Source organism: Pantherophis guttatus, chromosome 1 (assembly GCF_059756535.1).
Source record: "Pantherophis guttatus breed Tessera chromosome 1, ASM5975653v1, whole genome shotgun sequence".
Classification (NCBI taxonomy): Eukaryota; Metazoa; Chordata; class Lepidosauria; order Squamata; family Colubridae; genus Pantherophis; species Pantherophis guttatus.
Window position 1 is genome coordinate 150,173,901 of NC_142063.1, and position 15,258 is coordinate 150,189,158.

Consider the following 15,258-nt stretch of genomic DNA (forward strand, 5'->3'; position numbering starts at 1 on the left):
TATCATAAGTTGTGTGTGTATGAGAGAGAGAGAGACGGAGAGAGAGTGCACGCGTGCACAAAAATAGCAATAGCACTTAGACTTATATACCGCTTCACAGTGCTTTACAGCACTCTCTAAGCGGTTTACAGAGTCAGCCTATTGCCCCTAACAATCTGGGTCCTCATTTTTCCCACCTCGGAAGGATGGAAGGCTGAGTCAACCCTGAGCCAATGAGATTTCAATTGCTAGCAATCGGCAGTCAGCAGAATTAGCTTGCAATACTGCATTCTAACCACTGTGCCACCATGGCTCAAAAAGCTCTTCTGAAAAATATGATATTCCAGGATGAAAATGTAATCTCCATTAATTGCATTACTGGCTTACCAAATATTTTAAAAAGAGACAGGTACCAATTTCAGAAAAAAACCCAGCAATTTTCTATTACATACAGAACGTTATTTCCATATGATATTACACTGCAATAAATACATGCATCATATTTATAAAAAGGAGGAATGAATTTTTGTTTTCTGAATTACTGTTTTATGTTCTGTTTTGCTAATTTAACCACAGGGCTGCCTCTTGATAAAGCCGAACAATTTGTTAGCCTGCAGCACAGTGCTATATATCTACTCAAAAGTAGATTTCCAAGCAAACATATGTAGCATTTACTTGGATGACAGCTCTGTCATTATCTTCTAATGTGGTTGTTAATACACTTGACTAATTTTAGATACATTCAAATAGATTTCTACTATTTGAAAGAATATATTTTCCAATTAAAAGTATTAAATTGAACCCAGATCTTGATACCAAGGCTAAAACAGAAATGTTTAAAGAACAAATCATGCACATTTTATTGAACCACTGGCAATGTCCATCCCTCTTTTCAATGTTCTGCTTTCAATGCTAGGTATCAGAGCAGGTGAAAAATGATCTGGTAAAGAATAGGAAAACATATAATTTGACCTGATAGTAGGTGCAAGTTTTCCATTTCCAAACTCTGCAAGATTTCATAAATAATTTGCCGTGGCTAGTAATAATAATTGGAAGACCACAAAAAGCAGGTGCCAAGAACAGACCTACCAATGGCTGGATTGGTTTGGTTCCCATATTTCCACGCCATCTCATAGTTTATAGCCGCATCTCTGTAAGCTTGCTCTTTTTCCATAATGTATCCCATATATTCATAAGCTTTGCAACAGGACTAAAAAAAAAACAATTATTCCTAAAGTTAGAATCCAATTATTAAAAGAATAAGCTAGTTCTGGGGCTTTTTCTAAAAAGTATTGTGTGGATGTTAGACATTAAACCAGAACTTCCCCTTTGTTTGCTAATACATGTAGTCCTCAACTTACGACCTGAATTGAGCCCAAAATTTCTGTTGCTAAGTGATACATTTGTTTAACTGAGTTTTGCTCCATTTTATGACCTGTTTTTTTCACAGTTGTTAAGTGAATCACTGCAGTTGTTAAGTTAGTAACATGTTAGTTAAGTTAAGTGAATCTGGCTTCCCCATTGACTTTGCTTCTCAGAAGGTCACAAAAGGTGACATGACCCAGGGACGTTGCAACCGTCATAAATGAACTGTTGTAAGTCTAGAACTACCTATAAAGGAAATAACTTAGAAGAATTGTTTGAACAGCCAAGGACTGCAAGGAAACCCATTATGAGCTATAGTTGTAGCCATAAGCCTCTTCCTCTTAAGTGCTCATTACAAATCTCAAGAGATAGATTAACCAATTAATAGTTTTAAAATGGTTTCTGGTTTGCTAATTACCCTATTGTGACGAAGGCATCGCTTTAGTAATTCACTCGCCATGTCATATTTTGAAGACTGGATATAAATATCTGCAAGCAAAAGCCAACTTTTTTCAAACTCTTCAGCATCAATGGGATTCCAGTTCATTTTTGAAATTCGCTTCAATTGGTTTCTGGCTCTTGGGGTTTGCTTTAAAATCATGTATGCTGTAGCCATTCCCAAAAGTGCTGGGACATGATCCTTCTGCAACAATAGATGGAACAGAGAAGATAAATCGAGAATGCTACAGAAAAAAAAAACTTTTGCCGACAGCAAAAGTATATTGTGATGCACATTCAGTCTTAATCTAAAGATTAATGTACATTGTTCTCAAGAGCCCTAAACACTTTTCTGCTAAACAGGTGCAGGAAAACAGATTCCTATTGTGGTGTTTCTCAATTTTGGCAACTTTAACATGTATGGACTTCAACTCCCAGAATCCCACAGCTAGCATAACCGTCTCACCAAGCAAATCATTTTAGCAAATCATTGTTTTTTTACTCAATCTCATTGATGAACTTCGCAGTCAGTATATTTTTCTTCCAGTGGTTTTCATGTATACTCTAAGGCTAGCAAAAGACAGGAACATGGTTATCAATAACTATATTTCACTAGAAGCCAGAATCTAACGCCTACAGCCACCTCACCAAGAATGATTTATATCCTATTTTCTATCCACATCCTATCACAAAGTGCACTTTTCTATATTAAACTCTAGGTCATGGGTGTCAAACTCACTGTGTCATGCTGCCATCATGTGATGTTTCGTGATGTTTTTCCCATTCATGAAGCTGGGGTGGGCGTGGCCTGCGTGTGACGCATCTAGCCCGCAGGCTGCCTGTTTGACACCCGTGCTTTAGATGTTCAACTGAACAAATGTTTTCAACTTACCTCATTAGTAACAATTTCTGTAAAGGCCTGTAGTGCTCGCTCAACATTTGATTTTTGTTTGGTTGCCATTAAACAGTAATTTTCCATGATGCCAAGCTGAACGTGACCTTGAGCAGTCTGAGGCTTCAATTCTTTTAGGAGTTTTTCTGCTGTTCTCACAGCCAGCTGGACTGATTCTTGCTTTTCTGTAGAACTACTAGATGCAAGAAAAAGCATCAAGGTTATATTTTAGAATGCATTAGCAGTAGGCAAGAAAGAGACATTCTTGCATGTATTTAAGATATAAATGCAAAAAAGTATTTAAGAGCACTTTTCAGTTTAATGCATAGAGAGAAGCGGTGTCTCTTTATGCAACAAGGAACCACAATGCTTATATTGTATCGGTCCCTTGGCTCTTAAGCCCTCTTTTGAGGGTTCAATGAAAATTGGTCTCAGAAGTGGAATTTGATTGATGGATGTTAATGTCAACGCTCCATCAGATACGATTCCACCCATAAGGCAAATCCACTCTGTCAAAAAGGGCAAGGCTACAACAGGCATCTCTAGTTCCATAATGTATTTTTTTTTTCTTTTTGTTCTTTGAATGTCTGAAGATGGATTCAGTCTTTCTTGTTGAGTGTGGAAAAAGCAAAACAACAAACAAAAAAAAAAACTGTTGACAAAAAAATTCAACAACTGTACAATTAGAGAAGTTATTTTCCCATTCTATTGAATTAGCTAGATAAGCTTTGAAGCCCTTTAGATATCTTCAGTGTAAGGTCGGGCTGAAGTAGAAATCAGCATGTGAAAATTTAAACCAGCAAACAAGTTTTTTTCAGCATCAGATATTTCTTATTAATACTGCTATCTAACAATCCACAAAATGAATTGTCACAAAATTTACTGCTTCATCCTATATGGTTTGCACCCAAAAACAAACAGGATGGAGTCTTCCAAACATGACTGATTGAATTCATTGAACAGGATACCATCTTAAAGTAGCAAGAGTCACCATCACTTACTCTATGTCACCATCCAGATGTTCAAATACCTCACCTCCAATCGTTTCATTGTCAGGGTTTAAGCAAATTTCAATCATATTATACACTGCATTTTGTCCCCAGTCATTATCCTTTCTTGCTTTGTTAAAATGTCGAAGGGCATCATTTGGTTCACCAGTGTACCTAGCAAAATAATTAAAATTAATATCTTGTGTGGAAAGAATTTAAAAGAAAAGAAAAAACATTATTCCAAAGGTGCTTTTTTTTTCAGGAGGCAACTGGACTTTCTTGTTTTTTCTTTGAAGATGTTTCACGCTTCTCATCCAAGAAGCTTCTTCATCTCTGACAGGATAGTGGGGAATGGAAGGATTTGCCTCCATTTGTCTCCTAAAAAAGCACCTTTTGGGATAACCATGACCAGGATGACCGAGAATCTCTCTGGACAAAAAAACATTATGTGTTTTCATCTTTAGAAAATATGAAGTTCATATTTCATTATGATTTCACAGAGGGAAAGTAGACATAGGATAATGGTAAATGCTAATACAGCTACTAGAGAAAATTAAATGCCATTTTGGATAATGTCTCATTTAGTTCCCAGAAATTAAAAAATAGCATGTTCAAGCATAAGAGAAGACAAGAATATATTTGTAGCTAAATGAAAAATAGTCTAGGGCACCAGACTAACAAAGCATAATGCAGTAAAGATTACACTTGCTGCTAAGGGAGCTATCTTTACACACAGACTCAAGTCAGCTTTATACCAGGTTCATTTTTTAAATCACATTTAGCAAATTAATTATCTTATCTATGTAAAGCATGTGGCATCCAATCTCCCTTTCAAATATGAAAATAGAATAACAGTGCTAATTCTAAGATTGACAAGTAATCCTTTACAGGAGAAATGTAATCTCTTCCACATCATGTCATTACCACCAAGACTCATCATCAAATAAAAATTTAAAATTTTTATTTAAACATATGGGTCAACCATTCACATTTACACATGTATATATCCAATTAGCATTTGATTATAGCACATCACCATTTATCGCTTCCTTGATCTGCAAAAGCATGGCAATATTTTCAACCTTTTTTACTAGCTTAATAAGAGTAGCAGGATGTGTACCTCTATATCATATTATTCTATAGAGGGACACATTCTGCTACTGTATGTATAAACTCAGAGTGGTTGAGTTTATCCAACACATTACGTTTAAACTGAAAGAGCCACATAAACACATAAGAGGTTATGGAGGAATAGCAGCTTATAGCTCAAGGATGTTGGAGGTAGAGAAGAGGAAAATGCAAAAAAACAGGGGTGAAATCCAGCAGGTTCTGACAGGTTCTGGAGAACCAGTAGCGGAAATTTTGAGCAGTTGGAGAACTGGCAAATACCACCTCTGGCTGGCCCCAGAGTGGGAAGGGAATGGGGATTTTGCAGTATCCGTCCCCTGGAGTGGGGTGGGAATGGAGATTTTGCAGTATCCTTCCCCTGCCACACCCACCAAGCCACGCCCACAGAACCAGTAGTAAAAAAAATTGGATTTCACAATCCACAGCAAAAAAACCCTACTTTACTAGGCATCAAGAATCAGTCATGGTGCATATATGATACAGATACACTAAATGAACTTGCTTGGCTAATATTTCATAAAGGCAAATAAAAAAGACTTATTTTTCCAAGATTTCTTTTATTTTTAGAACTTTTCTAGCCATACCTACCACAAATACAATCCTTTGCAATAATGAAAACCTGAATCAAGTTTTGTCCTTGGAGAATGTTTCTCAGCCATTGCAAGGAATCTTGGAACTTCCTCTAATTTTCCAACTCTTCTTAACAGATCAATTAAACGAGAGAGTGTAGTATAATCATCTAAGCATATGATAATGAAGAGTAATTGTTTATTAATATATGTTCAGATTACACAAAGCAACTGTCTATTTTTTAAAGACATACATATACAAACACACACATATACACACACAGAACAAACCACAATACCAAAGAGACTTAATAAGAAAGCCAACACTCAAGTCATACATTCTTCACTCTGTAAACTTGCAGGGATATCAAACTGGCGGCCCGCAGGCCTGATGCGTCACGCGCAGGCCACGCCCATCCCAACTCCATGAATGGGGAAAACGCCGCAAAATATCACATGATGTCAATGTGACGCCGCGAGTTTGACACCCGTGCTTGTAAAGAGAGAAGCCTGCAATCATAGTCCTTGCCTCCCCCATCACACTCACATTTCTTTAATTTTGCTGAAGGGGAAGGGTGGGTAGGGGGTGAAGATGAGACAATAGCTAAGACTGGCCTATGCATCTAAGAACTCGGATAACAACAGAGTTATAGGCACTAAGTTATTCATCTGTACTCTGTTCCTTTGTACTACAGGAACTCTTGAATAAGGCTCAGAATGTTTGCAGAATGCTCCTTATGTTTTTAACAGTAACAGAGTTGGAAGGGACCTTGGAGGTTATCTAGTCCAACCCCCTGCTCATGCAGGAGACCTGTACTAGGGATTCAAACCGCCGAATGCTGACCTTTCTGATAGACAAGCTCAGTGTCTTAGCCACTGAGCCACCCAGCTTTTATCATGGCTTTCTGCTATGTATCAAACAATACCTACATCATCATTTCCAAACTACAAATATTCAGTGTATCTCTCTCTTTTTTAAGAATATGAACATTCTTATTTTTTTAAAAAATATATATTTCTCAGAACACACTTTTTAGCTTCTTATCCTAATCGCATTAAGGACTTCAAGAATTAATGGAAGTCCAGATTGCCTGCTACCAATGGCAAAAAGATATTTCCTTAAAAAAGTCGCAAAATATATTCTCTTTTCTCCCGTCTTCTTGTCCCCTGCCCTTGGAAACTCTTGCTGGGAGCACCCTTGATTCAGCCAAATATCTGACACTTCTCCTGCAGACTGTGAAAGCAATTGCTACAATAATTGTGTCAGCTTGCAAAGTGTCTGAATGTTCTTTGTTAAATTGACCCTAATATTTGAGTAATACATAGCCTACTTCCTATTCTGACTGGAATTCTGTTTTCCTGGGGTAAAGCAAATTCAGATGCTTTAAAGTTTAAGCAATAAAGGCCACGGAAGCAAGAAAAAACAGAATTGTTGTATAATTTAGCTCTGCAAATTATGTAAATATATTCTCTATTCATCTACTTTTTTAAAAAATAAAAGTCCTTTATGGTTTAGAAAACTTTTTCTCATCTGATCTTGAACACGGTACATTGTCCTATCACACTTCTATGGAATATTTTGTTTCTAATCATTTGTGGAAAAGAATTGGCTCCTTCAGCCCTTTCTCAAGATTTGTTTGATTTTGAACAAGGCTTGTAAGAAAAGAACAACAAAAGGCTTTAATACTCACCGGGATGGCGATCCAAAAGCTGCTGGAAATGAAACACAGCCTGCTCGTAGTCCTGTTTCTTGAACATGAGGTCAGCCATCATCTACAAGGATTAAAGCAGCCAGGCTCACCAATCAGAAAGTAGCGCATGGCCTGCTCTACACTGAACTAATCGGATAACTCAGTCCCAAGCCATGAAAGATTTTAAAGGTGACATCATGAATTGCACCTAGAAACATACTGGCAACCAATGCAGCTCATGCAGTAGTTGTATTACATGTGTCAGATATCTGGCGCCATTCAGGCCTCCATGTGTGGGAGGCCTGGCTGTAACTGTTGTAAGGTAAGCGGGTGTGGGGCTTGTGAGGCAGCTCCACACCCCCATCCCCACCCTAGCTTGATTTTTACCCGTGCGCCTCGCCTCACCTCGTGCAACTGAGTGGGAGGGGTCTTAACTAGGGCTTATTTTTGGGGATATGGCTTATATTGGGTGCACATGTAAAATCAAGTTAGGGCTTATTTTCAGGGAAACACAGTACAGAATTTTGTGGGACAGGCCTGGAAAAGACAGTGGCATTACATTTTAAAATGATTTTAAAACTCTTAGATTCCATTTTGACTACTATTTGTATCGGTGGTCTGACACTGTGAATATGTCTGAATGCAGATTAGCCGCTGTGTTGGTAACCATGCTACAAAGGTTTACACATTCATTTAAAAAAAATCATTCTAACTCACCATAGTGGCTGCTGCATTGTCTCGATCATTTTTTAGCAAGGCAGCACACTGGTACTGGCATGCATCCACTTCATCCAACGCAAGATATAAACGGGCAAGTTCCAGCATCACCTGAGAATCAAAGACAGATCCTTACTATTTTTCCAAATACGATCAACTCTAAGCCATTTCCACCAAACCTGAGGAAAAAGGTTTGGAGCTCAGCTAACCTTGTTGTCGGTCTCACAATGCGCAAGAGCTTCTTTGTAAAATGTAATGGCTTTCTCGTAGTTCCGCTGGGTTGCCAAATGCTTTGCTATCTCTGCACAAATTTCGGCTGCCAATTGCTTCTGCAAAGGAACAGCATCTGGCTGCTCAATCTGAATCCGCTTCAACACTTTGGCTTGCATCTCCCGAGCCTGATGGAAAAGCCCCCCAAAACCCCAGCTTTTCAGTAAGAGATCATGAGTAAGGATATTGGGAGAAAATTCTGAAGAGCTCTGAAGGTTTCTGTAATTTAAGATTCTGCTCCTTTGTATTTTGATACATTTGAGACCAGCAGTTGTATTAAGTTAGTCTAGTGCTGTCTGTGACTTTGTACTGCTCTCAAAGGTTTCAAGAAGGGACCTTTCTAAGCTTCTCCTCCAGATGCCAGGGATGGATCTTTGAACCTCAGGCATGCAAAGGGCATTTGCTGCTGAGTCTTAGCTCTCACATGAGGGCAAAGTGACATGCAGTAAAACAGTCCACAAGGTTGCTATAATGGGTCAACACTGAAATGGCACTTGGGAGACCCAGATTCTATTCAGCCAAGTCTGCCAAACATCTCTCTTCTGACTCCCATTCCCCACCCCAAAAACCTAAAGAGACAATAGTGTATTGATTGACACCGTCTATGTACAATCTGCATTTCCATTAGCAACCCACCCTTCCAATCACCTCAAGATTCTTCCCAAATTGTGATTTAACTGGAACCGCGATATATTGAAAAATGAGTGGTCCAATTTTCCATCCAATTTTAGTGGAGCATTAAAAAACTACAGTAAACCACGGAGAGTCTTCTTCACACATTTATAAAAGGTCTTTTTTTTATCCTCCTTAAGACTGCGCCGTAAAAGAGGCAGAGGAAAGAAATTGAAAATTCATCCTCTCTAGGCCATCCTCAAAGCATACAATACATTACAGTTTAAAACAGAAAGAAAGAAAAACAAAAACTCAGATCACCATTAGAAAAAAAAACCCAAGGTCATTTCAATTATATATGCTTTAGCTGATTAAGGGGTTTCTTTACTTGTTGCAATGAAAAAACAGCATCCTCAGTTCTCTCCATTTTGCTGTAAATCTTTGCAAGAAGAACCAGGTAACGGATATCGTCCATCAGAGAAGACAAATCATTGACTGTCGGAATACAAGAAGATGGAATTGAGAGATATATACTATAGAGGGGGGCTTACAATGAAAATAAAGGTACTAAGGAAACTTAGGGAAGAGATGGGAAAGAAATGTAGCCCTAAATAGCTCATTTAATTTGATTTGATTGAAAATGGGGTGACTGAGGTGGCATGGCAGAGGAAATTGTCAAAATCCCCTCAGTTATTATTTCTGCGAAACAGAAGGATCCGTGAACGGTCCTTCTGGAGACTTCCCAGGTTGGAGAAGAAAAACTAGCTATATATCAGACCACAAAGCTTCTCTTTTCTCTCTAACATCTGCTGAAAGTTTTTTTGTTTTAAAATCTACTTAACTGGTAACTATAAAGTGCTTACATAAAATATGCAATTGAAGCAAGCTGACTAGTCAAATTTAAAATGCTTAAATAAGTCCTGGAAATGTTTGCCTATCCCACGTATACAAATCTGAAGCAAACGGGAGAAGGCCTTACCAGGTTCGTGATCTAACACTTGCCGAAGAACTTTTTCTGCTTTGTCATGCTGGCTCAATTGTAGCAGTAGCTCAGCCAAGTCATAACAGAGGATATTCTGCTGTCCAGTTTTCAGAGCAGCTTCGTAGTAACTGATTGCCTAAAAACCAAAGATTCCCTCTGAAGATATGTAAGTGAAATTTCCAATGCATTTTTACGGATGAGTGCTAATGCCTTTTCAAAATCTCTTAGATTTAATTTAATTTAATTTAATTTAATTAATTCAATTTATATGCCACCCCTCTCCGAAGACTCAGGGCGGCTCACAATACATTTTAATAAATCATTATAAAAAACATTTTAAAATTAAAAACATTAAAAACTCATTCACGCCATTCATGGCCGGATCTCGCCAGATCACAAGAGCGAGATCAATGGCCCCAAGCCTGCCGGAAAAGCCAGGTCTTCACTGCTTTTCGGAAGGCCAATAGGGTGGGGATGGTCCGGACCTCAGGAGGTAACTCAGGAGTGCTGGGGCCGCCACAGAGAAGGCCCTCCCCCGCGGGCCCACAAGCCGGCATTGTTTAGCTGATGGGACCCGGAGGAGACCAACTCTGTGGGATCTTACCGGTCGCTGGGAGCTATGCTTAAGGAATAGCATTATCCAATGACCCAGATACATTCTACTTTTCAATATATTCTTATTTTGTTCCAATTATAATTCAAAGCAATATGCATACAATAATTATGGAAAAATAATATGTATATGCAGAAAGTGAGGGCCTGCAAACAAGATGCAAATGTGAATTAGATCAGAGCTGAGAAACATAAAGCCCTCTCAGTATTGCAAAAGTACAACTACCAGCATTTGTTATCACTGGCCGAGTAGCTGGCTGGCTGGCTGGGTTCCTGGGAGTTGCAGTTCCTTTGGATGAGGAAAGCATTACGAACTTCACCATGATTACAACCTTAAACTCCCCAACTAAGGATTTAAGGTTTAAGTACACTCTACACCAAACTTGAACAATTCAACTGGGGAAAAAGGATCTGTGCTTGGTAGCATTCCAGTTTTCCATGTTAGGGAATCTGCTTACTTTGCAATTTTAAAAGTTCCTGGTGCTTGTGAAAAATATACCAGTTATTATTTCTGTATGTTCTTCATATTATTATTTTTTCTTTTTAATGACCCTGTAATCCCTTGCTTTGGGGTGGAGTTGGGGGTGACTGAGTGGAGCTAAGCGTTTACTAGCTGGATGCCCTTCCTGATGCCTATGTGGAGTTTGCAGTAGATATTTTTCTCTTTGTGCCCTGACAGAGAAACATCTGTTGCTGCCTAGGTTTGAACCTTCTGAGAGGGAGGCAAGCATCTTTACCTCTAGGCCACCACGCTGTTCAAGTTCTTCATACTGTACCTTTGAATAATTGTGAGTCTTGACTAGAGCATTCCCAATTTTACGAGCCAAGGCTCCATCTCGAGGATTTTTCTTTAAAGACTGTTCATAAGCCTCTATGGCTTCTTCAGGCTAGAATTGCAACAGATAAAGTGAAGATTATATATGATTGGACTTACAATACAACACAATACAATTTCACAAAATTGCTATCAAACTCATTAGTCCACTCATTCCTGAAATATTTTTTCAAGAGAATCAAAAGCTCACAATCAATGCATAATTAAATGATTTATTAATATAGGGCATGTGTGACTCTCCAAATACTGATGACCTGAACTCTTGAGCATCTTTCACTTTTGGCTTTGCTGGCTGGGTTGCTGGGGGCTGAAGCATCATTAGGAAACAGTCATTGGTTTTCCTTCCTCATGCTTGGAAAACTCTTAAAGACAAGTAAGCAAAAAGCCCCCGAAGTCCATATTGACATTCTGGCAAAAAGGAGGGCAAATGCACACAAATCCTTTGAGAATGTTTTCCAGGAACAATGTAGCTCACAAAGCCAGGTATGACAAAACAACTCCACTTCAGAGCAATTCCCATTAATATACCTAACAGATCCTGCATTACTTTGATTAAAAAAATAGACAACTCAGACTTTAGAGCATAAGCCATTTTAGTACATGCGCAAAATCTGCATATGAAGAGACACAGGAACCCATCTAAGTCATTTTGCTTGCTAGCCGTTATGAACTCTATACTTGCGTCCCTTGCAAAAAAAAATAGCATCTTTTAACCTTTCTGGGGTTGTTTTGCTTTTTTACATATTAGATTTTGATCTTAAATGTTTCCAAAAATTATCAAACTATCCAATCTGGGGCTTAAAGCAACTGTCTACAAAGAGACAGCTGCTTTACTGGGTACTGGGTACTGGGCCTCGACAGGGTTCAGAAGACATATATGTATCACCTGCATTCTTCATTTTATCTCCCAAAGGGAGTGACATTGCTTGGGAACAGGAAGTCTGATTGGGAACAGTGGAGGAACTAAGATCAACTCATGTGTCCATGCCAGTAGGGAGAACAAGAATCTCTTCACTTTCATGAAGATATTTAGTGCAATTGTATTGTGACAGAGCAGTAGCTAATCTCTTCACTTTCAGATTACAACATTATCCTCTCCTTTTTGCTAAATTATCTGAATATCTAGCTTCATTTTTGGACTCTTAGCCTAAAATTGGAGAAGCTTACCTCCTGGATATTCATGTATGCATCACCAAGGAGAAGAAAGGTATGGGAACTGGGCATTTTTTCCACCAGGTCTCTACAAAGAACAATATGAAACATTATGGCAAACATGGCCAGAAACAGAAACTTTTACTGGCAGTTCAACAAAATAAGTTTTCTACAATCAAAAATTTCAGGGGTTGATCTTTAATAGTTAACTGGTAACTATTTGCTTCTCCTTCGGAAACTTCAATTTAGTAGGAATAAAGAATACTTGTCTTCTACAGAAAGAAAACTGGAATCAGTTGATATCCTGGAGACCTTAACTTTAATTAACATGCATGAATCTGTGGGCAAGTATTTTTCTGAGTATTTTCTGAAAAGACCCCTAAAACATAATTTAGCCAGGGAAGATGAAGAGCAGTTTGGAAGTGTTCATCTCCAGTTTTGATTAACTATGTTGACTGAATTAAGCAAAATCAAACCAAGTTTTAGATTCATGTATGAAGCTGGTCTCTTTTCACGAACCATACCATTAAAATGGTTTCTTGGATATATGCAATGCAATTTCTTTTGGGGAGAAAAAAGGATGTGGGCAATATAAGGTCTTACCTGTAACAGCTTGCATACAGCTTCTTGTCTCTCCTGTACTTTAGATAAATCTCTGCAATCTTTTCTTTAGCTTGAACAAAATAAGTCTGTTCTGGTGTTATATTTCTGAACATAGTTAAAGCTGCTTCAACATCTCCTTGCATAAGAGCTAAGTCTGCATTAGTAATCATGACCCTCAGTTCTTCAGATGTACCAGAAAATTCATTGATAGCATCTTGGAGGATTTTAATAGCTTCATGCTACAAAATAAACAAATGTTTTGTCAAAATGCCAGCAATCACATTCATGCAAAACTTCAGCTCTCAGATTAAATCCTTTCAGGTTGTCTGCCAATATAGTTAGTTGCTAGCTAGTTAATTAGTTACCTAGTTCATCAGTTCCTTCCTTCCTTCCTTATTTTTTCTTTGTAGTCATGGCCTTTCAATTTCAAACTTTTCTCCACCACAATGTTCTAAAAAGCACCTTATGATTGCTGACTTTCTTACTTTCTTGTTACCTATAAAGCGTCTAACTACATGAAGAAAGCTCATATGTCCTTAATTCAGAAAAGAATAAGGAACTATCACTCCCAGCCTTTTCTTGGATTGAATTGGACCTTCTTTGCTCAAATTCTTCAGATCCTAATGACTATTACTTGCATTGGGTTTTAAAGAAACTACTTTCAAGCCATACTTCATGAAATAGACATCTTTAAAATTAGCCATGTTTTGCCAGAGTTAATTTTGCTTAAGCATGAATTCCCTCCTCTGTGTGAGAAGGCAACAGAATGAGTGTCTAAGAAAGCTAGGGTCAATCATGTTTAATCAAACCCCATTCAGGGCAATGTCTATGTGCATCCTACTAATCACTGCTATCAGGGTATTGCAAATACTTTAAAGATTTTAAACTGTAAATGTATTAACATCTCTTTTTAGTTCATAAAACCATGCTCAAATGTTAAATGCACATATCAACTCCCTTGGATAAATCAGATAGGAAACATACTAGCTGAGCTAAATCTACTTTATTGTAAGGTTACATTAACAGAATCTGGAAAATCTGAAGGTACAAACTTTCTGCCGGTATTTTAACCATCTGATCAATTAAAGTGGGTCCTTACTAAGTTTCTTTCTCTGACTGTTAAATTCTTGGGATTTCTTCCCTGTTGTCTGATTGCATCCCTTTCCCTCGTCCCTCAAGGTTATCCATACTTTCCATTACAATTCATAACATTGTCATATCATTTGATATACAAATAAATAAAAATAAATACCTGTTCACCATTCAAACGATGAGCCTCTACCAGTTCCAGGTAGAGAGACAGACGTTCGCGCCCATCAATTTCAATTGTTTTCGATTTAGAGGATGATGTACTTGTTCTCATCCCTGGCAAATTCATTGCCATCTGCAAGGTTTTGATGGCTTCTGCTATCTCACCCATCTTTATCTGGGCTTGAGCTTTTACTAAGTGGTAAACAGGATGTTCCCTAATCTGGTGAAAAGTAATTTGAACAAATAATTGGTATCTGCATTCTTGACTGTCTTCTGCAATTTTTTTTAAAAAAACATTGAAAACCAACTATATATTATTCAGATATTTATATGTTTTATATGTACCTGTACGTACGTTTTTTTTCTTTCCTGTGTATATGTTTTTATTGTTTTTGTTTTTAAATCAATAAAAAAAAAAGAATACTCTTTGAGCAATTATAGCACTATATAATTGCTAAGCTTTTTAAAAGATTCCCAGGAGTTCTGCCTTCAAATCATACAAGGGATGTTGGAATGTTTGATTATTTTGAAAATCAAGAGTACAGTATACATTGAAAAGGAAAAAATACAATTAATTACTGTAAAACAAATATCAGAATGATTTCTAAATGGTAGGCCAGTTGTTATACCCACTGCTGGAAAATAAAAATCTATAGAACAAACGATGGCCTTCAAATATCTAGGAATTACATTCCAATCCTCTGTAAGGCAATGACCAATACAATTCTGCTATAAACTTCTGATGATCCTCCTGTAATCACCATTGCAGGCCTGTATTTATCAAAACTTAAAATCACCTGAAGTTTTCTGATCCAAACTTGTTAGATCTATACTATGAGCTCCTCTGTGTGTATCTGGTGCTTTGCTGTACCTACAATCTGGGCTAGCTTCTCTTGTGGCCAGAATAAAGTTTTGTCAAACTCTGATCTGAAGTGATATTTAATTGGGAATTGTTCGCCTATTTGACGCTATTGGAAAGTTGTAAATCAGCAAGAAAAAGGGAACTGAATTAGATCTTAGAAGCTACAGTCTACCAACCTGTAGGCAAAGCAAGTAAGGAACCACTTTAGGGCAGGGGTGGGCAATTGTGGCCCTTTTACAACCTGTGGACTTCAACTCCCAGAATTCCTGAGACAGCCAAGCTGTCTCAGGAATTTTGGGAGTTGAAGTCCA

At 37.9% G+C, this 15,258-nt stretch overlaps 1 protein-coding gene across 8 annotated transcripts in view; it reads right to left on the reverse strand.

The window, feature by feature from the left end:
* The window catches only part of TTC21B (tetratricopeptide repeat domain 21B), a 48,023-nt gene that overhangs the window by 4,563 nt on the left and 28,202 nt on the right, over nt 1–15,258 (reverse strand). For 3 of the 8 annotated variants that reach the window (XM_034426637.3, XM_034426628.3, XM_087882001.1), the window contains exons 14-27: nt 14,087–14,305; nt 12,835–13,073; nt 12,247–12,319; nt 11,021–11,131; nt 9,630–9,768; nt 9,039–9,145; nt 7,978–8,166; nt 7,769–7,879; nt 7,052–7,133; nt 5,380–5,530; nt 3,676–3,837; nt 2,675–2,870; nt 1,763–1,987; nt 1,069–1,189 (exon numbers count right to left, since the gene is read on the reverse strand). In XM_034426637.3, coding sequence (XP_034282528.2) covers nt 1,069–1,189; nt 1,763–1,987; nt 2,675–2,870; nt 3,676–3,837; nt 5,380–5,530; nt 7,052–7,133; nt 7,769–7,879; nt 7,978–8,166; nt 9,039–9,145; nt 9,630–9,768; nt 11,021–11,131; nt 12,247–12,319; nt 12,835–13,073; nt 14,087–14,305 — 2,125 coding nt within the window. Of the gene's footprint in view, nt 1–1,068; nt 1,190–1,762; nt 1,988–2,674; nt 2,871–3,675; nt 3,838–5,379; nt 5,531–7,051; nt 7,134–7,768; nt 7,880–7,977; nt 8,167–9,038; nt 9,146–9,629; nt 9,769–10,981; nt 11,132–12,246; nt 12,320–12,834; nt 13,074–14,086; nt 14,306–15,258 lie in introns of all 8 variants that reach the window. The other 5 variants (XM_087881999.1, XM_087881998.1, XM_087882000.1 and 2 more) reach the window with 3 other exon arrangements.